We start from the raw sequence: 27869 nt of genomic DNA, 5'->3' as shown, positions 1-27869 counted from the left end.
ATGCATTTTCCACATAAAAAGGCGGGTTCACCCGCTTAAATAACCAGTTTTCAAAAAAATAAAAAATAAAACCCTGAAATTATTTTTAAAATATTGAGAATAAAATTCCGCAAATAGGGCATATATATATATATATATATATATATACTGCGATTGGTTGACAACCAGTCCAGGGTGTCCCCCGCCTACTGCCCAGAGCCAGCTGAGATAGGCGCCAGCAGCCCCCGCGACCCTTGTGAGGAATAAGCGGTCAAGAAAATGGATGGATGGATGGATATATATATATATTTTTTTTTTATTTACATAAGATAAATAATATGGTCTATTGTACATTTGATGAAGGCAGATGTTACTATGCTAAATTATGAGCAATTTTGTGGCAAATATAGTTTCTATCCTCCGAGATTTGAATTTGAATGAGTGGTGAAAGCACTGCCTAAGATATTTGTTTTTCTTACAAAAAATATAGTTGAACATCAACATGTCAACCATTACTATTCAAGGGATTTCTCTCAATGACAAAAAAAAATGTACAAACAAATTCATTCGACCGTGTCTTACTGAAACTCTTCTTCCCGGGTAAAACCAACAACAATAACATAGGAAATAAATACGACAAAACAGCCATTACAAAGCTAAGGTCACTTTCTATTCCACCAAAAGTCAAAGCGACACACTTTAAAATTATGAATTATGTTTATCCTGTTAAAGAACTGCTCAAAAAAACGATTTAAAATAGATGATAATACATGTGGCGGCACGGTAGTCGAGTGGTTAGCACGTCCGCTTCCCAGTTCTGAGGTCTCCGGTTCGAGTCCAGGCTCGGACCTTCCTGGGTGGAATTTGCATGTTCTCCCCGTGCCCGCGTGGGTCTTCTCCGGGTACTCCGGTCTCCTCCCACATTCCAAAGACATGCATAGCAGGTTAATTGGGCGCTCTGAATTGTCCGTAGGTGTGCGTGTGAGTGTGGATGGTTGTTCGTCTCTGTGTGCCCTGCGATTGGTTGGCAACCAGGACAGGGTGTCCCCCGCCTACTGCCCAGAGCCAGCTGAGATAGGCGCCAGCAGCCCCCGCGACCCTTGTGAGGAATAAGCGGTCAAGAAAATGGATGGATGGATAATACATGTGCTTTCTGCGAGAATGGTGTAGAGACAATAGACCACATATTTTTTTTAATGTAATAAAACTCAAGTGTTTTGGAAGCGTGTGCAAGACTGGACTCGTGGACATTTTGGTGATCGACCCATATCAACAGACATTGTAACATTTGGAACTTTTCTTGAACCTAAGAAAAAATGTGCTACTTTTTTTTAAGCCAAATTATTTATTCATAAACAAAGACTTCTTAAGTCACCTCCCAGCTGAGCGGTATGAAAACATTATGTCTTACTGTCGAATCTTGGATAACCTTTTGCAAGTGAACTTGTAAGTATTGGAAAATATTAAATGAATACTTATATTATATTATTACTTATATATATATATATATAAACCATATATATCCTCTCGCGAGATTTCGCTGCTCTCGGAGCTTGGGCTTGGCACATGTGCTCTCCTCCCCCCGCTCCCTCCCCTCCTCAAGTGAGCCTCTCAGCTGCCGAGGCGAGTGATGATGATGGCGGAGCTGGTTCAGGGACAGGCCTCGGTGGCTCAGCCCGGAACGAAAGATGACTTCGCAGACACGATACGCCGGGTACGACAGGTAAAAAGCTGCTCCGGTTTGGAAGCCCTGCAAAAGAGGTGCACGCGTGGGAGGATGGCAACAGTTTGACTTGCGTGGGACCCTCACCTCACCCTCTACTACCTCTCCGTCAACCCCAAACCATTCCTCATGCACCCAGCTAGCTCGTTAGCTCGCAGGCTAACAACTAGCCGAGTTAGCGTAGCTGAGCCGACAGATTAAGAGTTGTACAGCCGAGACCCGACTACGTTGCTAACTGCCTCGGACAGCGGGTCGACGGCGTCCCTCGGGGGAGAGACCTGTTTTCCCACTCGAGACGCCGATGCCTCGTTGAACACTGGAAGTTTTAAGTTAGCGCAACTTTTGGCCAAGTTACGTCGACAACCTGTTGTCAAGCCCCCCGCACCCCCACCCCACATACACACAGAAGTTGTCTGTTAGCCTTAGCATATTAGCTCCCCTCCTTCCCCGCGACACCGAGCTCACCCGGCCAACCCCCCGGCGGCTGACAGCCTCCAAGTGGAGCGCAACTTTAGCCGGAATGTCTTGACACGCTGTCAGAAAGTTAGCTCGCCGCGGGGTTGTAAAGACACCGCTGCCCCACTTCGGTCAAAAGCCGAAAACAACCCACCCTGTGTCCAATATCACTTGAACTCCCCGAAGACGCGTGGTCTTCAACACGTCGCCGTTTTAGCCGAACAAGTCGCTTGTTTTTCGGACTCGCGTCGTACTTTGCTCGCGATAATAAACACGAGTGAGCGAGCTAGCATGAGAAGCTAACTAAGCTCGGCTAGCTTAGCGTGTTTTGTAGTGACTGTCGGGAGAGTTAGGCCGTGTCATGTAACGTCACCTGCTCCAAATAAGCCGCACTCCACGTTTTTTTCCCCCACGGCAAATGCCAGTGAAATACTATAACGTCAAGCAACCTACATTTGTGTTTTCCACTCGCATCGGCAAGACGTCAGCTAGTGTCCATTAGGGGTGTGAATTGCCTAGTACCTGACGATTCGATTCGTATCACGATTCACAGGTCACAATTCGATTCGATACCGATTAATCCCGATACGAATTTATAAGTCGATTGTTGCGATTTTTTTCATTCAAATTTAGAAAATACTAATCAGTAAGCTTGTAGAGTGTAAGATTTATATGAAAATGTATTATTTATTTATCTGAAATTTCAGTCTTATAGAGGTTGTAATCTGTTTCATGTTTGAACAGCATTAAAATAAAATATTAAGGCTTAATGTTCCGTTCATATAACATTCTTCCATGCTCAAGGTGTGAATCCTAAAAAAAAAAAAAAAAAAAAAATCGATTCGAGAATCGCGCGATGTAGTATCGCGATATATCGCCGTATCGATTTTTTAACACCCCTACATCACGCCATTACTCAATACTTGTTGCACTGGTGCAGTTTGGAAGGTCAGGAGAGTGGCCCGGCAGCTTTAGCTCCATTTCATTTTGTAAGGTATTGCGGCGTCGTGTATGTTAACTCCCCGACCAAAACGTCTACCTCGAGTCGTGCCCCTGACGCCGAACAAAATCACTTAGCGAAAACCATCATTCGCAACTACGCTGTACGGGTGGAGATCGATTGCAAATATACACAGGGATGCTGTGTAGAGGTGGGAATCTTGGGGCACCTCACGATTCGATTGCGATTACGATTCAGAGGCTACGATTCGATTATAAAACGATTATTGATTTCCCCCCCAGGCAGCAGAAAAAAAACAATGTATTTTTGTGCTTTTAATGTTTCGTACATTAGTTACAAAAATAGTACAAAAGTCCTCTCAGGCCTACATAAACTACTATTTCAGTATCAAGTTAACAGTTCAAAACAGTAAATAAAATACTCAAGTCCTCATTCTGTAACAACAGCTTTTAAGTATATTCAGTCTTCAACAGAATAAAACATAGCATTGAGCAAAAATATATTATTTTTATCCACTCAAAAGTGCATTGAGGTATAAATGAAAGACAATGTGAACTACTACTTCAATACAAATGCCTAAAAAAAAAGAAGTGCTTTCCTGCTTTTTAAGTTGTGTAAAGATGAACATGTAAACATTAAAGTTTCTCAGAGGTACAAAAAAAAAAAAAAACCCTCAAGTGCTTTTCTGCTTTTTAACTTGTGTAAACATGAACGTGTAAACATTAATGGGATCGTTCGGCTTTTTTAACATGAATCTCAATTTGATCCTCACCTCCCGTGTGTGCGATCAGCACTGACTTCTTTCTGACAGCGTTCGGTGACACCAGTTCTGGTTCGACGTTGGACGAGAAGAAAATAAAAAAGAAAATAGTCCAGCAAGCTGGCTGGGGTCTCGGAAATAAAGCGTTTTTCTTCTAAAAACTATTTGTTTTCAAAAGCGTGATACATTTCCATCACAATACTCTTTTCTGAATAAAGTCAGACGCCATTACCGCCAGCCACTACTTTTCTGTTCGTTCGTTCGTATCACTGCGCGGCGCCCTGTAGAACGCTAACCGACGCACTGCAGCCAGCTAGCTGATACTTCCGCCTGAAGTTGTTTGCCTTTTCGGAGCAGGTCTGATCTCACGAAGAGGTGGGTTGGTCAGCTCAGCCATGCTTGTTGTTGTTTTGAATCTCGAGGCGTGAGTTGTGGATGTGTACTCTCGGTCCGTCCCATTAAGCGTCCCGAAGACCGCGCGCGCTACTGCGTTTCAGTTCCGCGTACTTTTCGCTCGTTTCGCTTCCCTTGGCATATTTATATAATCGGAATTTGGACGTTTGTGAATCGTTCTCGATTGTTCCACGGCCGAATCGTGAATAATCTAAGAATCGGAAATTTTGCACACCTCTAATGCTGTGCGTGATCAACTTTGCCCTTGGAGAATTCAAAGGGAGTTTTGCTTTAGTTAGAGAACCATTAGCTTTACTGGATGATGCCGCTGTAAGTGGCTGTTCGTATTCGTCATGTTTCCAGTGTAACACAGTTCTTGCATATATCAAAGTCCTTCTATTCTCTCTTCCATATGATAAAATCCGAATTGTATTCATTCAACACTATCAATAATATCCACATCTTTGACTTGTATGTAGCCGGTGTTTTGTTTACTTGTCTTCTTCGCCTGAAGACTTGCGCACATTTCCCCGCCACTCTTAATGAGGCACTCCCCCTAGCGCCAAGTCATTGCTCAATAAGTAATGGAGCCGTTATAGTGGCTGTATATTAACTATTGGCATAGGCATATCGATAATCGACCGTGAGACAAAGTATCGCGATGTATCGCTGTCTCAAAATATCGTCACACTCCTCTTGCAGATGCTGTTCCGATTATAAGGGTGGGAATCTCTGACATGAGGCCGATTCGATATGTATCTCGATACACAAGTTGCGATTCGATTGAAAAACGATATCTTTCAGAACAGAACGGTTCGATACGGTTCGATTAAGTTTGGGAACGATACAATTTTCGATTTGATACGATTAATTACAATATTCAAAACTTATTGTGACATTTGTTGCTTGTAAACATTAATCTTAAAACACCACAAATTTTTACAGTATCTACAAATGTGTTAAAAAAGAACAACAACAATGTCTTCTATATTTTTATATATTGAATCAATTATTTAAATGGACCGGAACAAAGGGCTGGGCGATATGACTGAAAAATGTATCAGTTTAAATATTTATTAGTTGTTATTGACAGTTATAATTGTTTTTTGTTTTTTTTTGTTTTTTAATTCAAAATAAGGATCAGGAAAACAAAAGGCTGATAATTCAATTTGAAATATAAATATTTAACCTTTAAAAAGACACCAACACAATTAAACAGAATATGTCCACATTGTGAAGTATTTCAGAAACATAAATTTAAGACATAAAATAAACCTACCGTCCAGCCAAAAGAAATATGAAGCCACCTTATGGAACAATAAATCTATCAAACACATTTTAACAACTTAATATATCCAAAAATATTTCCAAAAATGCCCTAACCTTTTTATTAACAATTTTTGTTTTTAACAATTTTTGTTTTTCTTTGCCATCACATTCATTTTTGGTTAATGTATGATATCTTTTTTGTTTTTTTAATCTGAGACACGATGATGACCACGGAATCACTACTGTTTGTTTTGTTTTTTGGGCTGTCGTTCATTTTGAGTTTGATGACGTAATTGCGGGCACGTCTCAGTTCTATCTGCTGCTCATGCTAGTTGTGTACATTGACAGGGAGCCACAAACTGAGAAATGAGATACTTGCAGTGTGCTTTTAGCATAGCTGGTGTGTTGGCTGTGGGACATACCTGTGTCGTTTGAATCCATGCATTGGATCGTCACGGGAGTTATTCTTTTTGGCTCGCGCGCCGTACCAACGCCGGCCCGGGACAAACAAGTGCACCGAGAGGACTCGATAGCAATAGGAAATACCGAGATGTACGGCACCGTCTTCTGCTAACTGTCTCCACTGTTGCATGTTGTCACTCGGTGTGCGCGCGCGCGCCGTGTCGTGAGCACGGTGTTGACGGTAGGCGCCCCCCCCAAAAAAAAAGGTGCGTAACGTCTGTCTTTGCATTATGTTTACAACATCCGGAGAACGAAGCGTCTCTGAGCGCTACTTTGCTCGCTCTCTGTAAACACGGAAGTAGTTTGAATAGTGATGCTACTGAAATGTAAACAAAACAAGTTGAGCACGGTGCAGAACTCTTGCTATTGTTATGAAAACCATAAAGCCTCACTCGCAACCGATTCACAGCAACGCGATATCCGGTCCACAGCTTTACAAGCATTGTATCTAAGGATTCCCGGCGGATTTTGTATCGGTTGACAAGTCTGCTACCGATACGGTCGTTTAGCTCCCCTTGACGAACGATGGTTCGGTCGAATCGTTTTTTTGTCCCACCCCTATATTATGTGGTTTAATTTGGCACACAAACATTCAGAGAAGAAAACAAATTAACATTAACATCCCACAAGTAGTTAAAATACGTAGTGATGAATAAAAAGCAAAATTTAGAGGTATATTACGTTTAAAACATTTAGGACATTACCATTGGAAGCAATGGCGAATACGAGCCATGATGGTGGATCAGCGTAACAACGTATCACAAGGAATTTATTTGGCCAACGTTAGGACCGAAATGAATGATATGTGTGGATCGAACAGTTGCATCACATTTGGAAGAAGCATAGAAAACTGTCTAACAAGGGTACATTTATGACATTAATGCCTTTTTCTCCTACAAGGTTATGAAAGGGAGCGGGGGATGTTAACAATAATCGGGAATTTTTTTTCCATGGATTGATACATTGACACGACATGGTAACTCAATTCATCCACATGGCAAATTCGCTGTTCAAGTAGTCTTAACACTGAAAACGACACAAGGCAAAGCAGGCATGCCAAATATTACAAATATGAAAGATATTTAACATATAATCTCTTAAAGCCTTTTTTTTTTTTTTTTTTAAACCACAGGAGACATGCCATACTTAAGCTCACTTCAACTTGGCTAACTTCAAATTGTTCTCATACAAGTTGAATGTCTGAAATCTTATTCTAGTTCCAGTACTTGTATAGTTATGTACGCCATAGTAAGCCTATTAAAGGTTCTCAAAGACGCTGTAGATGCCTATACGAACAGGCGCCGGCCGCCGGGTGATCTGATAGTCCATTAGGATAAAACTATTTTAGGTGTCCCAGTATATGTCCGGCTTGCAAATGTTTGTTCCAATGGCTCGTTTGCATTCACGGTGACCAAAGAAGGCACTTGGTTGTTTTTTTTTCTTTCTTTCTTGAATTTGTCACCCGTTTCAGGTCAAATACTGTCACCACGCAACTTGTATTTCTGTGATTTCTCTCCAGATGGCCGCCAAGATGGGAGGAGAGCAGATGCCAAACCTTCACAGTTCCTCACCAGTCATCGACCCCTCCCTCTATGGCTTCGGAGGCCAGAAACGCACGATGGACAATGGAGGCAAGTCTCGTCTTGCCTTCATATTCTAGCTTGCGGCCCGCAATCACACAAATGATCATGAATGCTGTCGATGGGGCCTAATGTCATACATGAAGCAAACTCAAGAGGTTTCTTTGAAAACCATCATTTTACAGGTCATACTGTTTACATTGAATTTTTTTGCTTGCTTTTGTTATGCTTTTGTTTGCAAAATAATGAGCCATAATGCTTAAAATGTAATTTTATTCTCCATGTTCATGCTTGGAACACAGCCGTGCGTGGCTTGGAAGCACTCCGCTAATGTTACATGTGCAATGCCTGTATTCACTATACAAGCAACCAATTTGCTGCATAACCTAAGTGAGTATGTAATCGCTTTATAAGAAATTCATTGATGATTGGCTGACCGGTACATAAGACTTTACGTTCTATGAGCTGTGAACCAAAGCCAGCTTGCATACAAACTGGTTTGCAAAGTATACATTAGTCTTGAATTTGAAGAATAGAAAGCATTCATTTGAATTGAAGGACATGTTGATTATACATACTTTGAACATATTTAGCGGACACGGGTCCCTCCCGGGTTACCCATATCTTCGCGTGGCTTCGCAGCTGATCAGGCAAGACTTGTATCTCACGCCGATACGTACAGCCGCGACTATTGTCTGCCAGGAACAGTGTCCACTGGATGTCAGCTTTGCGTGAATTCAGCCCCATACCTCAGAGACTCTTCGCATCAGATGAGACAAGCATTAGAACGTAAGCAAATCAATAATCGCAGAAAAAGAAAGGAACAAAGCTTTGGTGATTATTTTATTTATTGCGGCCCGGAGAACACATTTATAATTTCCGAAAACAATTTCAAGTGTGGACTCGTCAGACCAAAGTAGCACTTGTCCACATTTGTGGATATAGTGAAGAACTGTGTTAACAGAATTGTTTTGTGTAGTGTTCCTGAAGTCGAGCCCACGTGGCAATATCCTTTACACAATAATGGAGGCCTTTAATGAAGTGTTCCGCAACCCTGGTCCTCGGGGCGCTCGATCCAGCCTGTTTTCCATGTCTCCCAATTCCAAAGGAGGTGAGGATCATTATCAGGCTTCTCCAGAGCTTGCTAATGAGCTGTCATTGGAGTCACCTGCGTCGGAAATAGGGAGACATGGAAAACAGGCTGGATAGGCCTGTGGGATCGAAAGTCACAGGCGTTCATTGTTGATTTTCGCCCTTACTGCTTACCTGCAGAGCTTAAAATTTAAATGTGCCGCAAACTGCAGTCCCATTCCAAAACCAGGCTGTTATTTTGTTAGCATGTGACCTCTTTGTTTCAACCAGTGTTCCAGCATTGTTGTAAACAAGCCAACATGGTGCCGCCCTTAATCATGGAGCCCGCCTAAGCTTTGACATTGATCTTGTCATGTAATGTCTTATTGTATTAATACCTCTCCATGTCTTTTTATTTATTTTTTTTATATAAAAGTTAAGAAGAGCATGTTGTTGAGTAATGAGTTCATAGAAGCGAGTGTGCGCACTGATTTAAAGAAACCTTTCCATGCATTTTCCAGTCGTAGCCCAAGACCATTTATGACATCATATCCATTGTGGTTAATACGGTTTATGCAGGAACTAAGAATGAACTCAATTGGATGACAAAAAATTGTCAGATGAGAGCAAAGAAGTTGGAATTGTCACTTGCCCCAAGTAAAAATTGCGCCACACTTGGCATTCACATTCGACATTTCAGTCATCTCCTAGTCTGAATTTCACACCCCCTCCTTGTATTTATATTCATAGCTGCTGTCCCATTTCAAGCGTGAAGTGCAATGCATTTCCCAAGGATGCGAAATGAGTGCAAACCAGCATAAAAATGGTCCACACCGGCTACTATGTGGGTGTTCACGTCCATGACAGGCGCATCCTCGGCTGAGCTGACCCCTGCGGGACCCTTGCTCAGTGCTACCTGTCAACATTCAATCCGACCGACCCGGCTGCCAAACTTGCCTTTTTGATTGAAATTCTCTTCGGTGCACTCTATTTCCATCCCGCTGTGCGCGTTCCCGTTCAGCAGAAATGGCTCGTTCATCCACTTGATCGGATATTTGTGCGACTTTTGTTTATTTTCCAAGTCATAAAGTCATTTCTTACATGCTTTGCTAACTGTCGTTCTGTCTTGCGTTTTCTCTCAGTAGGCAACCATCTTGGCGCAATGGTACATCAAAGGTGAGCAGAGCATCCTTTTTTTTTTTTTTTTCCCTTTGGTTTTTTCCCCCGTTCAAAGACTATATTGATCGTGTCATAATCTCACAGGGCTCTCACGACAGAAGACTTCAAAGTGCCTGACAAAATGGTGGGATTCAGTAAGTGGGCTTTGAGTTCATTACAGTCGCCGCGAATGTTTGGCGTGTAATCATCAGTATTGATGATGTACTCAGCTCATGGGTCACTGCATCTACATTTCAAAACGAAAACTCTCTTCATTTCTAATCAGTCATTGGAAAAGGAGGAGAGCAGATTTCAAGAATTCAGCTGGAATCTGGCTGTAAGATCCAGATAGCATCAGGTGAGGTCATGTTTCAAACACTTTTCATTTCACACTTTATTAAGGAAACGATCACGTCAGTATGATATTAGCGCTTAAAATGGCAAAAAAAAAAAAAAATCCCTTTTTTGCAGATTTTTGTTTTAGACATGAGCACATTACCACATAATATAACAATAATGACATGAAATTTAAGCCTAATCATGAAATTTTCTTCTCATACAAAAACTGTTAAGAAGCACATTCAGAAACGGTAAGACAAAAGTTTTGGTTGTGTAATTACACACCTGACTGGTGGGCAGCCACTCCAGAGGCCCAACCATTTATATAAAAGCAATTACAAAGTCAATTATCCGCAATATGTTTCCTTTAAAATCAATGTAGCTCTGTGGTGGTGGCATTTGTCTGTTTTGGTTTTCTTGCAGACAGCGGAGGCATGTTGGACAGGCCCTGCACGCTGACCGGCAGTCCTGAGAACATTGAGTGAGTCCTCCATCCGCTTCTACTGCTTGACTTCAAAACTGGGAACGTGTGTCCAATGTTCAACACACTACTTCTTTATTCCCTCTTGGGACAATAAAAAAATGTGACTAAGCAAAACAAAAAACAAAAAAAAGGAAAAAATGTGTGACTAATGCACCTCTACCCCCCCACACAGGCAGGCCAAGAGGTTGCTGAGTGAGATTGTGGAGCAGTGTCGCTACGGTCCGGGCTTCCACTGTGAGATGGACGGCAGCGGCGCCATCCAGCAGATGCTAATCCCCGCCAACAAAGTGGGCCTGGTGATCGGCAAGGGGGGAGAGACCATCAAACAGCTGCAGGTGCAGATGCTTCTTCGCCTAAGTTAGAATCAAGTGGCTGTCGGTTTTATGTTCCATCCGTCTGAATGCGTTTTTTGTTTTTTCCCCTCCCCGTGCAGGAGAGAACAGGAGTGCAAATGATTATGATCCAGGATGACCCCATGCCAACCGGTGCAGACAAGCCTCTGAGAATAACTGGAGACCCCCACAAAGTACAGGTTGGTTCTGATGCCACTCCAGTATTAAATCTTGAAATTGAAATCTTTGACGATCCCAATGTACGATATTTGTGGTGGTTACGATTTATACGTGGCATGAGATGCATCAAATACTTACTTAGTTCAGCCAATTATATGAAAGAGTATTTTTCATACAATAGCGTTGGGGTGCGCTTTCCCCGTTCGCCACGTCGCCAATGACGAGGTGAAATGGGGAGTGGCGCTTGCCACATTGGCGTGGCCAATTTTGTAAAAATTGCACTGGGGGAATATTGGGATACCAGGAATAAGTGTCAGTATGAAAAAAAAAAAAAAGTTTCTGATTTGGGGGACAGAACGATCGTGAATGATCGCCATTGCTGGAAGGATGCATGAGAAAGAGGGGGGAAGTGTTTGTGACAGTTGTTTTGACTGTAGAGCGAGACGGAACAATAAAGTTGTGCTGGAGCTAGTCTCTCCTCGGATGCTGTTTCTTTTCCCCACGACCTTCGTTTGGAGTGATCCACGACACACTCGTCTTCCTGAAGATCTAATGTTAACGTTATTTTCACGTGTCGTAAAGTGCGCACATTTGCCCATATAAACTCAGCACTGATTTATGTAACGTAATTGATAGTTGAATGAAATAATACAGTAATCATGACAAAACATTATTGTGTATTAATAAAATTCCATGTGCAAAATATAGGGGTATACACACAAAAAAATGCCACTCTAGAAAAATGCCTAGAATGAATTCAAGGTGGATAACTTGATGTCTGCCTCAAGACGTTTATTGTTATCCTTCTGTCTGTCCCCAAGAAGTTTTTGGCCAACCCATGTGAAGGGAGCCCCATTTATCCTGAAATAGTAAGAGATAAGACTACACTGTCATGTGGCACAGGAAGCAAGCTCAGTTACTGTCAAACTTTTACTTTATTGACAGTTGATTTATGTTTAGGGACTAAAACTCCAAATTATTTATTCCATTATTTGGCTGTAATATTTTACTTTTGTTGCTTTTTTTTTTCCCTTTGTTTCTTCTTCTTTCAGCAAGCACGTGAACTTGTGGTCAAGCTAATCAGGGATAAGGACCAAGGAGATTTTCGGGTGGGCAGGGCTGACTTTGGATCCAAAATGGGCGGAAGCAGTCTGGATGTAAGATGTTTATTTGAATTTTAACACAAATCTGTCAAACTATGCACAAGTGCATTTGTTATCGCAATGTGACTTGCAGGTGCATTTCAATTAGCACTGGGTTTAAAAAAAAAATATTTAAAAAATCACGAAATTGATGGATGAATAATCTATCATATCGATTTTCCTTTTGGAGTGTGATATCATTCATAAAACCATGAATCAATTATTTTAATATCTCTCTTTTCCCATAGATTAACAACAAAACAGAATTTTAAAGGCCAATTTTTTTTGTATCTTACTGTGTTCTTGAAATTTACTTTCACATGAATTTAAAAGTATTTTCTTACATTTATGAAAGACCTGACTTGTTACACTTTATGACAATTCAGAATCTTTTTAATTTATATTTACGATTATTGAATTAGAATCAAGAAAACATTTTCAGCTCATCCATGCTGTGCTGATGTCAACGTTTGTGTAACACTTAAGTGATTATGACGTGTTATTTTCATTAAGAAATAATGAAATCATTTAACCACTTACTATTTGTGCAAAATTTAATTTAGAATTTAATGTTTGTGGAGGTTTTTTTTTAAATCAGGTCCTTCCTCATTTAAGAAGAATTCATGTTCCATAATTAAAGGGATTGTTCGGCTTTTTTAACATGAATCTCAATTTGATCCTCACCTCCCGTGTGTGCGATCAGCACTGACTTACCCCTGACAGCGTTCGGTGACGCCAGTTCTGGTCCGGCGTTGGACGAGAGGAAAATAGTCCAGCAAGCTGATACTTCCTCCTGGCGGAAGTATCAGCTAGCTGGCTGCAGTGCGTCGGTTAGCGTTCTACAGGGCGCCGCGCAGTGATACGAACGAACAGAAAAGTAGTGGCTGGCGGTAATGGCGTCTGATTTTATTCAGAAAAGAGTATTGTGATGGAAATGTATCACACTTTTGAAAACAAATAGTTTTTAGAAGAAAAACGCTTTATTTCCGAGACCCCAGCCAGCTTGCTGGACTATTTTCCTCTCGTCCAACGCCGAACCAGAACGCGTGTCACAGAACGCAGTCAGGGGTAAGTCAGTGCTGATCGCACACACGGGAGGTGAGGATCAAATTGAGATTCATGTTAAAAAAGCCGAACGATCCCTTTAATATCGGATTGAACTAAGTGAATCGAATCGGGGGGGAAAATCGAATCAAACTGAACTCTTGTGAATTAAATAGATTGAGGAAATTTGAATCGATACCCAGCCCTAATTTTGCTAAAATAAAATTAATTTAATTTGAGTAGTTTACACTAATTCAAAAAGTGAAACTTGCTACACACTAGAATAGGTGCATTGATTTTTTTTTAATGTATTTTTAGTTTTGATGATTATAGCTTACAAGTACCAAAACCCAAAATTCTCTAGCTCAAGAAATTAGAATATAGAATAAACGTATTCGTAACGTTCGGTTAGACAGCAATTGACATTCTGAAATTTATTTATTTTTTATTTTTTTATAAATCATTTAATAAATACTGTATGTATGAGTTTTTGAATGACCTGCTGAAATAAATTCTTCTACCATATTCTAATTCATTGCGATTCACCTGTAGCACATCAGATGCACACAGACCAACAACGGATGACTTCACATGCATTTTCCTCCATTTGATCAGGTGGTGGTGCCCAGATTTGCAGTTGGCATCATCATTGGCAGGAACGGAGAGATGATCAAGAAGATTCAAACTGACGCTGGGGTCAGGATCCAGTTCAAACAAGGTAAGACCAAATAGTTGTTAAAATGTGACGCTTCAGTATTTTAGTCTTTTAGCGGGCGTCTGCTCCTTTTGTAGCCTCAGTGAATAGCCATGCCCTCTGACCTTGCGTGTCCCTTGACCTCCTAGATGATGGAATCAGCCCAGACCGCGTTGCCCAGGTGATGGGCCAGCCTGACCACTGCCACCACGCTGTGCACCTCATCAATGAGCTGGTTCAAACTGCCCAGGTACAGTTTATGTGCCACATTTTTCTTTTATTTTTTTTTCTCCTCTACCTTATTTTTCAACGTTGTCTTTTTCGTCTACAGGAGCGAGATGGCTTTGGCGGGGTCATGGGTCGCCGAAGCCGAAGTGACTGCAGCATGGGCGGAGGGCTACAAGAAGTGACGTATGCCGTACCCGCCGACAAGTGCGGCCTGGTGATTGGCAAAGGTAAAAAAAATATATATATAGAAACATTTTTAAGCTCCTATTTTGACAGTCGTGTGAGCGTTATAAGTGCTCGTTCTGTTAGCACAATTTGTATCCATATAGCCAAACTCAACAGATTGCCTCGCCCCTGCCCACCAGCCTTTGAATAAGTGAGCGACGCTCTGCCTTTGAGTGAAACGGACGAGGGGCGAGTAATACCCCCCCCCCCCCCCCCCCCCCCCCCCCACACACACACACCCATTCCCCCCAAAGGCCTCGTGTATACAGCACAAGTGGCATTCATTGGCCTCACTAAGGGCTTAATGATGGGGATAATGCGTGTAATGTGACATTAATTGTTAAAGGTGCATAATAACAGCCCTCAATCATGTGGAAGGCCGCCTGGCATCTAATGAGCCTCTTTCAGCCCGATAGAGTGCAGCGAGGGAATGAATAGGAGGAATTAGCTTATTGGCTATTCATGCCCACTCTATTGCCAGCTATTTAAAAGTCATTGACCATTGCGTTGGAAGAAAGCGTGTGTATGTGTGCGTGCGTGCTTGCCGTGTGTGTGCGTGATACGATGGTTGAAAGGGAGGGGCCTCTTTACCAAAAATAAAAACATGGCAATAGAAATGTCAAGTGGCTTTTGTGCATGTAGCGGACCAAGGGAAACAAATAAACCTGGGCGTTGCTACCCCCCTCCTCCTTGCATTAGCATATGAAGTGGGTCAATATGGTCGAGATGGCGGTGGGTCTGGGTGCTGTCAGCCGACCCTTAAAGGGTGCGGTGATTAATATCTTTACGATGCCATATGTAGCCCGTTGCCCCCTGCTTTTGACCCCCCTACGCACACACACGGTCGCTCAACGCCGCTTGATGGATCAAGCCACCCACCAACCTGCTCCCACATTAAAACAAGCTTAAATTCATTGCCGTTTCACACCCAAAATACGCAAGTGTGATCTATAAAGCTAACAAGTGGACATGCAAGTTTAAAAAAAAAAAAAAAAAAAAAAGTTTGACAGCAGCTGATTTCACTGACAATCACAAACATAATTTTAAAAAACATAATTTTAAGATGAATGCTAACGTGGCCAAATGGCAAGCTCCAAAGTCCAACCAATCATTCTTGTAAAGGCTTATAATATACAAAAATATTCACTCTCATATAAATCATGAGTCATATAGGATTAAATAAGTTATAACTCATTGTTATAAAAGAAAGAAAAGTGTTTTATTTACAAAACCGTGATTGACCAGTAAGTGTGCAAACTATTCACATATCCTTTTTTTTTTTTTTTTTTTACGTATGCTATTTTTTTTTAATCATGAACTAGAGAACCATGCTTGTGAAAATGTATATATTTTGGAAATATGACAATGAAATATGACAAATGACCTTTACTCCAATATAATATTCAGTCTGTTTTTAGATGAAATGAATAAATACGAAAGTAAAAAAAAAAAAGTCATATAAAATTGACAAGCCACTGAAAAGTGTAAACAGCACCCAAATATCAATCAAATACTACTTACTATATGACCTGAAAAGTTGATGCTACTTACTTTGTCCAACATCTTTTTTACACCTACACATAACTATATGCTTGAACCTGGAAAATATGTCCAGTTAAAGAAAAAGTGGGAATAAACACCAGTGGGGGTTTTTCAGGGCTTTTTCGCAGCACAACAAGGCGCTCTTAAGCATTCATGCCAGAATGAAGATCTGATCTATGTCTTATTTTTGTTTTTGTTTTTTTTGTTTTTTTTTTACACACCCTCTCACTCTTCCACAATTCTCACTCTGACTTGCACGACGAGGCACTCTAACTGACAATCTGAAGGGAATATGCATTTTTGGATAACCACTAATGCAAATGAAAGCAGTCAAGTTCTTATGTAAGGGGAACTCATGACAGACATCAAGTGTGCCCGGTTTTAGCCACAAACCCAAAAAATAAAAAATAAAATCAGCAAAACTGAAATGGTAAAAAACTGTTTTAAAAAGTATTTATTTAGAAACAAATTGAGTTCACTTTCGAGGGTCTTTCAAGAACAATTTAGCAGCATCTCCCAAAAGAGGGGCGTGACCCGGATCCCCCTCCCCGCAGCACCAGCCGCTAACCAGACCCTCTGAATACCGTCACCAGTTGCACTTTTGTGCGCCGCCCTTTCTTGCGGCGCACTAAACCAGTCTCATTAATAAGACCTGTATTATCTGCGCTGACTCGGGGCCAGTCCATGAAATGAATAGTCGGCCTCTTCATCGCTCGCTGCCGTCTGACTGCGAGAGCTCATAATGGCTTCATTAAGGCAGAAGTTTCATTTGCTTGACAATGCCTTAATGGCCCATGTGCAGTCTGTTGGCCGTGCAGGAAAAAAAAAAGGCTCCGGGAGGAGGAGAGCTTTTTGATGAGCGTTTTCACGCGGGGGTCAGCCCGGGTCATCCGAGTGTCAGCCGCAAGTGAACAAATGTGTAATTGATGTCGGGACGGCCCCGGTGTCCCCCCTCAAACGGGGAAGCACCCTCTGCTCTTTTCCCTGCATTCGGTTCGGATGCGGAGGGGAGCGCGGAGAGGGGTGATGGCAGTTGTTCGGCCCCCCAGTTCATTCACTCTCTGCTGTCATCACAGAGGACAACACCAAGTCAAGAAAGAAAAGGCGAAAAGAGACAAACGATATCCCGGGAGGAGGATACGCTCCAATTTTGGCCCCTTTCTCCTGCCGGCTATGTTTCATTTCTCCCCGCTGGTGTAATTGCTCTCCCCACACGTCGGGGAGCTGGCATCTGATGCCGAGGAGGAGGCGGGGGCCAAGCGCTGTCCCTCTTTTGTTTCCCGATTTGCACGGATGTTACCAGAGAATGGAAAGAAAGTGTTGAGACGCATGGCAGTCGTCGTAAGGTAGCGTCGCGGCGCGCATCGTTCTGTCATGTGACACGACATGATGCCAGAGACGCCGCGTAATGTTTCTTCTCACGTGGCGTTCGACAAAGGCGGGATTTGCCATGCTTGTCCGAGGGCCCCATTCCTGTTTAATGCCCATATCTGTTTTTGTGCGTGAGTCTGCGTGCACATTTCAAATGACATATGTCTAATAATAATAATTGTTGCTTGAACTCTTGCAATGTTAATCCAGCATGCGTTTCTGTGCCACTTTGGTGTTTTCCTACAAAAAAAAAATTGTGGGAAAACTGTGATTTATGTCCACTGTTGTTCCACAAATACGATATTAGTCTCAAATGCTTGTTAGCTAACTCCGATGCGTCATCTTGCCATGATGCCTATCAGTTGTACCAGCAAAAAAAAAAAAAAAAGAAAAAAAATTGTAATAGGATAGGCCCATAAACCATGCAGTGTAAATTTTAAACGTGAGAAATAATTAGTTTTATAGATCACAAGGCAACTTAATATTGCCAGAAAAACTCAAAATAAAACAAAGTATTTGGGAATTATTTGGGATTTTCACCACAATTTTAAAGCTAGAACTACATATATTGTTTTTTACCTTAAAATTGCACAAAAATTAATGTAGATTTTCTCATTTCTAATCAATGATTGTAAAACGGCCACAATTCGGCCACTGTTGCAAGTACTGATAACCAATCCCATCTCTATGAATTATTTTCTCCATATGCATTTCAGATTTTTTTTTTTATGTATTATTATTTATTTATTTAATTTTATTTTATTTTATTTTATTTTATCCATGGAAGTCTTCCAAAAGAAGTTTTGGACAACGGCCACTTGGAAATCAGCTGTACGAGTGCTCAGAGCTAAATCACTTCATATTGAAATGCCCAAAAATAAAAACTCCCGCCAGCCGATTCTTTTTTTTAAAAATCAAAATCTCTTTATTTTCTGCAATAATAGTGCATAGATTTCCAGTTTAAACAAGAGACAAAATGAAATGAAATATAGGACCTGACATCCAGCACACAAAAAAAAGAAACAAACAAAAATAAAATACACCGTAAAATTAATCCCCATCACTGCTAGTGAGCTTCATGACCATTCAATATTCAGTTTTAGTAATGATTATGGATAATAAATGTCAATATAATAAACAAAATAAAAGAGATGCCAAATGTGGCCTAAGAGGACTGAGATGTTTTAAAAAAGGTCCCCAGGCACGGAGGAATCTGCCATTAGAATAATGGAGAGAGTATCTGATCTTTTCAATTTTCAAACATGTCATTAAGGCCGTCAGCCGATCGGTGTGTGTGTGTGTGTGTGGGAGGGAGAGGGTCGCCCCACCTGAGGAGGACAGACCTCCGAGCCAGGAGGGAGGCAAACGCTAGAGTGCGGCGCTGTTTAGAAGATAATCGAACGTCCCCTGTGACTCCAAATATGCCAGATGATTCTTGTTCAAATATGATGTTGCTCTGCTTTAGCACACAATCATGTGATCACCCCAATCACTATTCTCTGTTAGAAACAGTATCACAACAGTCGTGTTGATGAGGAGTGACACACACAGGCATTATAGAATATCCACCTGATCTGAGAGTATGTCATAAGTTCTATTTCCATATCGTGTGAAAGTTGCCGTCGAGAGACGTTAAGGTGTCCGTTGCTCTCGCAGGCGGCGAGACCATCAAGAACATCAAAGAGCAGTCTCGCGCCCACGTGGAGCTGCAGAGAAACCCGCCGCCCAACACCGACCCCAACGTGCGCATCTTCTCCATCCGAGGCACCCCCCAGCAGCTGGAAAAGGCTCGCCAGCTGATCGACGAAAGAATTGGGGTAGGTGGTCCGGCTCTCGTCCCCTCGCTTATATTCATGAGCGCACATGTCGCCGCTGTGAGGGTGCGGGGAGTTGTTGAGTGATGACACCAGAGGTTACACACCAAGAATCCATCAAATGGACTTAATGGAGTGCGTCAGTGCCCGGCCGTGCCCTTTGACCTTGTCTGTTGGCTGTCTTTCTCAACACAAGTGTGGTCTCTCACTCTCCCCGCTGCAGGCTCCCGGGCTGGGAGGAAACAGCGGCTTTGGCATGAATCCATACAACCAAGGAGCTGCCACTCCACCTCAGCAGTAAAGTCAACTTGGAAAAGATTTCAAATTCAACTAAAATAAACGTGTGATTAACTCGCCATCGTCTACTCACAGCGGCCCGCAAACGTTCATGACTGGAGGATGGGGAACAACTTTCCAGATCTGGCAGCCTCCAGGCCAACAGGACCATAGTGAGTCGGACCAGGGAGGAGTGTTGTCACAATACTAAAATGCAGTCTTGTTAAAATATCTTGATACAGATCCTGACATCTAATCAAAATTTCATTCCAAATATTCGGCACTGGATGATCATCATAATTGTTACATTTTAGGGGTGTCAAAATTTGTTTTTTTTTTGTTTTTGTTTTTTTTGTTTTTGTTTAATGCCACTATTTTATTTAAAAAAATTTTTTTTTTTTTAAACACTCGATTAATGGCTTACTTGGAAAGCCTGTACTGGGGGAATTTCAGTCGCAACGCAGCAGATGCGTTCATATCAAAATTTAGCAGTCATAAATTTGATAATGCACATATTTGTGGCAACTTGGGGTCAAGTTGTATTTTACAATTATAAAAATGCAGAATTTCCATGTTTAAGATTTGATGGGTCTTAATATGAAAAGGAAAATATACTGAGCTGTCACAAATGCAATTATGGCATCTGGTGGCAGAAAAATGACAAACACAAATCAATATCACACTTGTTTTTGGTTTACAGTACATCTTTTGAATTTTAATTCAATTTTATGAATTATGAAATTACTTAATGACTAAAAGATGCAGCCATATTTCGTACTGAATTTTTTTCCACTTTATATTCACTAGAGTATGAAAACCTTGAAAAAAATATATATTTTATTGTACATTTATAACATAATTTGTAATTAATCAAGTTAACTATTGAAGTCATGCGATTATGATTAAAAATTTTCATGACCTGACACCCCTAACAGTCAGTATAATTGGGATTTTTTTTTGCCTCAAATTTGCGGTTCGTTATCCCCCCCCCCTACGTCCTCTAAATTTATATTTATTGCGATAAATCTTTTTTTTTTTTTTGTCTTAGTTTTTTCTGTAATATAAATTGTGCCTTGTCTCAACAAAAAAAAAAAAAAAAAAAAAAGGAACCCCAGTAAGATCACCAGACTTTGATCATGTGACCACATGGAAGTCACAGAATTGGAACAAAATTGTCAGATCTGAAAATGACAGGAAAGGAAAAGAGTATTTATTACAGTGGAGGTTTTGAGACATGATGATGATGATGATGATGATGGTGATGGTAAGCAGCTCTTTCCTGTGTAGACGCACTTTGAATGAAGCCTCCGTGGGAATGATCAGGAAAAGCCAATTGCACATGAGGCGCTGACGACGTTATCTGTCTGCTTTCAGGTCACAATGGATCCCAGACGGGCCAGATGGACTGGGAGCAGTATTACAAAAAGCTAGGCAAGCATGCTAACTCCACTTTTCCCAACACGTTCTGTGACGCTGGTCCAAGTTAATTTTCATGATTGACATCAGTTGTATTTGAATTGGAGGAGTTAATTTCAGTCAGTCAAGGAAACTGGACTTTTCTTGTTAATTTTTGTTTTGTTTTATTTTCCAAAAACACTCAAATGACTTGGGCAAACATGCTCAGCAGTCTGATATTAACACGTTAGAAACAAAATACAGAGAAACCATGTGAGGAGAAGCAGCCAGGAAAGGAAAAAAAAAATCTTTTGGCACACAGAATCATTGCTCAGAATCATCTTTTCCGACTGTGATACACCACCACACTCGATTTCAAAGATGTTTCTTTAGCAGGCCAGCAAAACCAACAAGCCCAGAGCGCCCCTCCGGAATACAACAAAGCCTGGGGTCAGTTCAGCGAGCGTAGATGACACACTTGCCCCTCGTCTCCTCTTTGTGTCCTCATCCGTATTTGTGTTTTATTTTTCAATTGTCAGGGCAAACTTCGACTCCCGGCTCTCAGCAGGCTTCCAATCCAGACTTCAACGCCTGGGTGGACTTCTACAGGCAGCCCATGGCCTACTTCAACCAGGGCGCCCAGCAGACTCAAGCCCCGGGCCTTCAGGTGAGACACACGATATTTTCTCTCTCTCAAATATTCAAGAGAAAAAGTCATAAATCACTCAGACATTCCCGGTTGCCATGACAATGCTTGGTATATTTAAAGTCCTTTTTGCAGGGGCAACTTTCCCATCATAGGCAATGCAAGCACATTGAAAAAGGTTGTAACTTGCTCATTTCTCAACCAAAGGCACGCGTCCCACACAGACACGACAGTCCATACAGTAATTCATTATTTTAGTTGGGCAAATTTTCTGTATTTTTTATTTTTTTAGATTAAAAATTGAATAACTGAGCATCACTTGTTTTAGGTGGTCCTAAAATGTGCATGTGGGAGCTTTTCCTCTTTTCATCTGCATATCAATTTTTAGTGTAAACCACTACGCTACATACATTTCATGTGTGTTGTCCCTCAGGATCACTAGAGAAGGTCTCAGCGCAGAGGATGAAGATGGCCCTTTATTATTTTTTTTTCCTTTATAATTTTTTGGTTTTGTTTTGTTTGTTTTTTTTCTTAGACTCGCAGCGCCTTGAAGACTTTTCTTAGTGGGAAACACTAGCTGTAGAATGGTATTATGACAAAATATATTTGTAATCAGCAGAACCTTTATTTGTTACTAAATGCTTGTGTACACTGTTATTTTGAATAGAGCGTGTTATCTGGGATCCGGTTTTTGTTTTTGGCCAAAATGCAAAGCGCGTGTGTAACATTTCAAAGAGGCAATACGTATATATGATCAGTTTGTTCCTTTTCTTGTGGCACCACGTTGATTCCGCTTAGCAGTCTTGAATACCGTTTTTGTTTTTGTCACTAAAGAGCGTCTTGCGATGATGATTCTGTTATTTTTACGTAATTCAGTGAAATGAAACTGTGATGTTTTGTTACAACAGAATGTCTTTTTTTTTTTTTTTTTTTTGTTACATGGTTTAAAGCGAAGAGAAAAAAGCAATAGTTCTAATTTAAATGTGCATTGTACGCTGTTTTTCATTCATTGTCGTTTTATTGTGTTCACTTAATCACACACGGGGGAAAAAGGTGCAATATCTTATTTCACGTTTGATATACAAAGATGGTTTCTCTAATATTTTGACCGACTTTTAACTTGTAGTTTTATGATGTTTTCTTTTTTCTCTCTCTGGAGGATAATTTATTACATGGATCTGATTATGTAAGAGGGATGTTTGCCTTTTGCTACCTTGTAAAAGTGTGTATATAAATATACATATATGCTCTTGTATTTGACTGTTAATTTAAAAAAATATATATGTTTCATATAGAATGGTCTTTCCTGCCACCAGTATTGTAGGAAAATTGTCCCTCTTTTTTTTTTCCCCGCCCTCAGTTCTTATTTTCTTATACTGCTCCAAGATTGTGAATGTGATTGAAATTGGATGTTGCATCTTATGAAGAAGAAATATGTGTGGTTGTTTTTGTTTTTTTGGGTGTATGTTCTAAGTGCGTGTTCAAGACTGCTAAGCCACTGTTTCCTTCTACCTGTGCGATGATTGATTGGTTTTTTTATGTTTTAAGAAGTGTTATGATAAAAAAAAAAAAAAAAAACGCTCTCCTTCGGTACCTCCTGCTTCTGCCCGATGCTAACGTTTTAATTATTTTTTTTTTTATTTTTGTTGCGTGATCTAATATAAAAATATCAACGATGACACATTATGGAGAGCCGATTCTTGTATTAACGTCATTTCTTAATGAAAAGGGATATATAATTTGGAAAAAATGTCTAATTATGGTGGGTTTACTTTTGGTGTACAGTTAACCGTGTATTAAAAAGAAAACATCCAGACTACCTTCATTGTGTATTGTTATACAAGCTGTTTTTTGTTGGGTGTTTTTGTTTTTGACGCCTGAGAGTTCTATTGTGTAAATACAACCATGATAGGCCGACTGTATGTTTTATTAGCAGAAAATCTATTTTCTATATTAGCCTGTTGACAGTTCTCAAAAGTCATAATAAATTTTCCGCAAGCCTCTCTTGTGGTTGACCTCCATTTTAGTTCTCGTTCAACATGTTGCATGTCTATGAATGATCTTCAAAGGTCCTCTAGATGATCAAACTTCGATGTCTGCATTAGATAGGCCCGTCTTGTCTTGAGTCCCGTCTGGCTTGCCATGTTTACTAAATTTCAGGTCGCTAGCTGAAACCAATCTGTTATATGAATCCTGCTTTCAATTGCGCCTCTTCAAACCTCAAAAACTGATGTTCAATTTCAGGCATGAAATTTGTACGTCATGTTATGATAGACTTGTAGATAAGTTTTAAAAGTTTTGAGGTTTTATACAAACAAATTGTTTGGTCAAATTAATCCAAATAGTTGGTTGGTCCTATTTTCTTTTCTTTTTTTTCTTTTTTTTTTGTTAACCAATATTTTTTTGTTTTTTGTTTTTTTTACCCTAGTAGTCATACATCCTCTTATGATGGCCATGGCAGTTTTGTGAAATTGTCATGGAGGATTTTTATAGGGGGAAAAAATCCCAGAAAAGTTTTTCATCAACCCAGTCCATGGGTTGTTTGTGTTTAGTCAAATTTCTGGATTATTTTTTAGTGTAACCAATTTTTTTTCCTTCAAATCAGCCATCCACTGTTTTAAATGGACAAAATGACAACCCAATTCCTGTGTTATTTGTTTAGGGCCCAATTCTGGGTTATTTTTCTGAGTAACCCATTTGTTGGGTCAGGTCAACCATTTATTGTTTTAGTGGCCAATTCCTGTTTGTGTTGGGTCCAATTTTATGAGTTGTAGGTTTTGTTAGTGTAATCCAGACCCTTAAACTACTGGGTCAAAAATAGCCCAATTTTTACTCCAAAATTGAACCAACCTGCTACTTGGGTAAATTTGACCCAACTTGGGGTTGGTTTGTATCGAAACAACCTGATTTTTTGGGGGGGTGTTGTTGAAACTGACGACAAAGCGGAAGAATCATCTTAAAAAGCGATTTCAAGAGTGCCTTGGGCACCGCCTTGTCCTCGGGGCCCTAATAATAAGTGACATGTTCCTCCAGGCCGACCCCTCCCGCTTTACCAGTGAACGTTTGGGCCCGGCAGGGGGGCCATGCCGCACTGGGCCCCGTCGCGGCCCCTGCATTGATGCACTGCAGCTGTTTCCAAATCCGAGCCTTGATTTTGATCCTCTTCCTCTTTTCCCCAAGGACACTAATGACCCGTTGGTTCATTGTGGCCGGCTAATAACGTTCTTGTTCCAGGCTCATTCCCAGAGCCTCAATGAGTGCAGCCTCTATTGTCGGTGTTATAATTAATTCATTGTTTGCTTGTCTGCTACATCATCTCGGACCTAATAGGACTATAAGGGCCATGCTAAAAAGAAATAAATTGCTTTAAAAGGAGCACAGAAGCTCCTAACCTGAAATTTTGGGGGCACACACTGTAAATGGATTTGCAACATCAATATTCATCCCTCTTATTTTTGCTATATTATTGACAAATGGGCTGCAATGAAGAATATTCAACAATTGTATTGATTATAATTTCCCCCCAAAAAATAAGCTAATTTACTGATTGTACTGGTGCGAATGAAATTTTTTGTTGCATTACCTAAAATGTTACCATTTATCCCAGTTGTTTTGCATTGCATTTTTTTAAATACTGATGTGAAAATAGTTAACTTTACATTGCCTTTAAAGTGAAATGTTTGTTTACGGCTCCTCCTCCCAAGTAAGCTTTATTGAGTGTTGGCCATTACCCCCCCACCGCCCCACCCCCTCTGCAATTTGAAAGCAGGCAGGTGTGATGTGACAAGGGGAAGAATGGAAGGCAGGAGGGGGCGCACCTCTACTCTCACCTTTGCATCAGATTAACTGATCTCGACTGAGGTGCACACACTGAGACACTCGCCATGCAGCTTAATCTCATTTTAATGACTCCTCTCTTGTCAAGTGTATTTGGTGCGCGTGTCGTCTCTTGCTTCACTTGACTACGTTTTTTTTTTTGTTTTTTTTTTAATCTTCACCGGTCACTTTATTTGGTACACCTGTACTGCAATCTCCTGTTTATTGTATTTTTTTAATAATGGTAGTAAAGTTTTACCGTTTAATGATTTTTAGCGCGTGCGCAAAGGACATTCCGTGCTGCGCCGCCTTTAGGACTCAACAGGAGAAATGGAACCACTCACTTTTATCAGTATATAATGAGCGATTGCGTTTGTTAAAAAAAAAATGTGTTGAATTTTTAATATATATTTTTTTACATTGTTAAATGTAATTCATGTGCTGATGAAAAAAAAAAAAAAAAAATATATATATATATATATATATATATATATATATATATATATATATATATATATATATATATATATATATATATATTTTTTTTTTTTTTTTTTTTTTTTTTTTTTTAACAATTCCAAAGAATGGAGTTGATCAAATTGCTCGACACAATAGTCACCCATTTTCAATTTGATACCTGCAACACATTCCAAAAAAGCTGGAACCATAACTCAATCAGCGTTGGTGAACTGGGAAGACTAATTGTTGAAGTTTAAGAGGTGGAAGTCTGGTCTTTTGTCTTAGTTTGTGCCATACATTTTCAATGGGAGACAGGTCTGGAGTGCTGGCAGTCCTGTTTAGCACTTTGTTGTAACACCTGCAGAATGTGACTTGAGATCCATCCATTTTCTTGACCGCTTATTCCTCACAAGGGTCGCCGGGGCGCTGGAGCCTATCTCTCTTTGGGCAGTAGGCGGGGGGTGCACCCTGAACTGTTTGCTAGCCAATCGCAGGGCACACAGAGCCGAACAACCATCCACACTCACAAGCCCACCTATAGGGACAATTCGGAGCGCCCAATTAACCTGCCATGCATGTCTTTGGGGTGTGGGAGGAGACCGGAGTGTGACTTGAGATCATCTTGCTAAAATAAGCATGGGACGTCAACGAATAAGATAAGTGCTTGCTTGGATGGCAGCATGTGTTGCTCCAAACACTTTCAGCATTAATGTTGTCCTCACAGACGTGTAAGTTAGCCATGCCATTGTCCCAAATGCACCTGAGACCATCCCAGATGCTGGCTTTTGACCTTTGTGCACAATCCAGTTTGTCCTCCTTGTTTTTGACCGGAGGACAACGTCCGTGATTTCCAAAAACAATTTAGAGTATGGACTCGTCAGACCACAGTGTACTTTTCCACTTTGTGTCAAGTCCAGTCAGATGGAGACTTTCTGGTTTGAGTTGTTATAATCTGTCTAAATGAGTGGCTCCATCATTTTCGTCATCAATCCAAACTGAGCTTCATCAAAATTCGACCTCATATGTGTGCAAGCGTGCTAAGTGTATACATGATTATTCATTCAACAGTCTAATGTATTCCAACACGTTTTGTTGTTCTTAAAGGAGAGCAAATCTGCATTTATCCTGCTTTTTCCCCCCTTCTTCTCTTTGATAGCTTTCCCAGCAGCTCTTTGAAACGCGACAATTAGCGCGCGTCTTTGTGCAATAATTGTCAATCATCCACACGAAATTGATAGGCTTTAAATGGCCGAGAGAAAAGCCCCCCGACAATGGGGCCGCCTGAGCGGGGGATGACATGACCAGCAGCCGAGGTTAATGCATAAATAAGCAAATCAAATCCATGCCTGAGCTCAATTCAGGGCCTTTAATTCCTCTTTAATAAAGAGCCCGGCCCCGCCCTGATTTTTTTTTTTTTTTTTTTTTTTTTTTTTTTTTTTTTTTTTTTTAAACCGGTGGGCTGATGAATGCCATCAATGTAAATCAATCTAGATGAGAAAGGGAATAGAGGAGGGAGGGGCAAATTTCATCTGGGAAAAAAAGGGGAGGCTCATAAAAAAGCAGCTGTTTGCGCAGTAATCTTTTTACGTGCCCTGTCACTCACCTTGCCTCTTTTTGGATCTACTTGCCATCTATACCTCCATATTTAACACCCCCCCCACCCCCTTTTTTTTTTCTTCTTTAAAAAAAAAAAAAATTCCCATTTTTCTCCCAATCCTCCTTGTAGCTGCTGCGGTGAAAAGAGGCGTGCATGGATGTCAAATTGCCCTCAAAAGCCCCCATGAAAGATTGATTTGCGACACTTTTCAGAAGCCCTGACATCACTTTAGAAGAAAAAAAAGAGGGGGGCGAAAGCTGAGAGCTCGAAGCAGCGAATGGAATAAAGATGTCCTCAATAAAAAGAAGGAAAACTGCCCGCGTTTAGCCGCACTCCGGCAAGCTTGAAAAATAAGGGCTCGTATATACTCATCGAAACGTCACAATACGAGGGGGGCGGGGGGGGGGGGGGGGGGGGGGGGGCACACACAACAACACCCATGAATATTAAACCGTCTTACCTCAACAAGTGCA

At 40.8% G+C, this 27869-nt stretch overlaps 1 protein-coding gene across 4 annotated transcripts; it reads left to right on the top strand.

Annotated features, from left to right (window-relative positions):
• Positions 1–1553: 1553 nt before the first annotated feature.
• On the top strand, positions 1554–23343 carry fubp3 (far upstream element (FUSE) binding protein 3). 4 transcript variants are annotated; one of them, XM_077497589.1, is made up of 19 exons: positions 1554–1702; positions 7523–7634; positions 9800–9830; positions 9918–9967; positions 10099–10170; positions 10575–10632; positions 10808–10970; positions 11069–11167; positions 12200–12304; positions 13949–14051; positions 14177–14277; positions 14359–14482; positions 19050–19210; positions 19431–19504; positions 19580–19656; positions 20858–20914; positions 21272–21328; positions 21418–21545; positions 21958–23343. In XM_077497589.1, exons 1-19 carry the CDS (start codon positions 1610–1612, stop codon positions 21964–21966), a joined length of 1674 nt encoding a protein of 557 aa, XP_077353715.1. In that variant the 5' UTR covers positions 1554–1609; the 3' UTR covers positions 21967–23343. The 4 variants fall into 4 exon arrangements, with proteins under 4 accessions (XP_077353715.1, XP_077353714.1, XP_077353713.1 ...); XM_077497588.1 differs by having other exon boundaries at positions 9797–9830; positions 21275–21328; XM_077497587.1 differs by having other exon boundaries at positions 9797–9830.
• The last annotated feature ends 4526 nt before the right edge of the window (positions 23344–27869 follow it).

The sequence above is a fragment of the Festucalex cinctus genome, chromosome 15, assembly GCF_051991245.1.
Source record: "Festucalex cinctus isolate MCC-2025b chromosome 15, RoL_Fcin_1.0, whole genome shotgun sequence".
Lineage (NCBI taxonomy): Eukaryota > Metazoa > Chordata > Actinopteri > Syngnathiformes > Syngnathidae > Festucalex > Festucalex cinctus.
The sequence above is the reverse complement of the archived record's forward strand: the minus strand, read 5'-3'. Positions and strand labels throughout refer to the sequence as shown.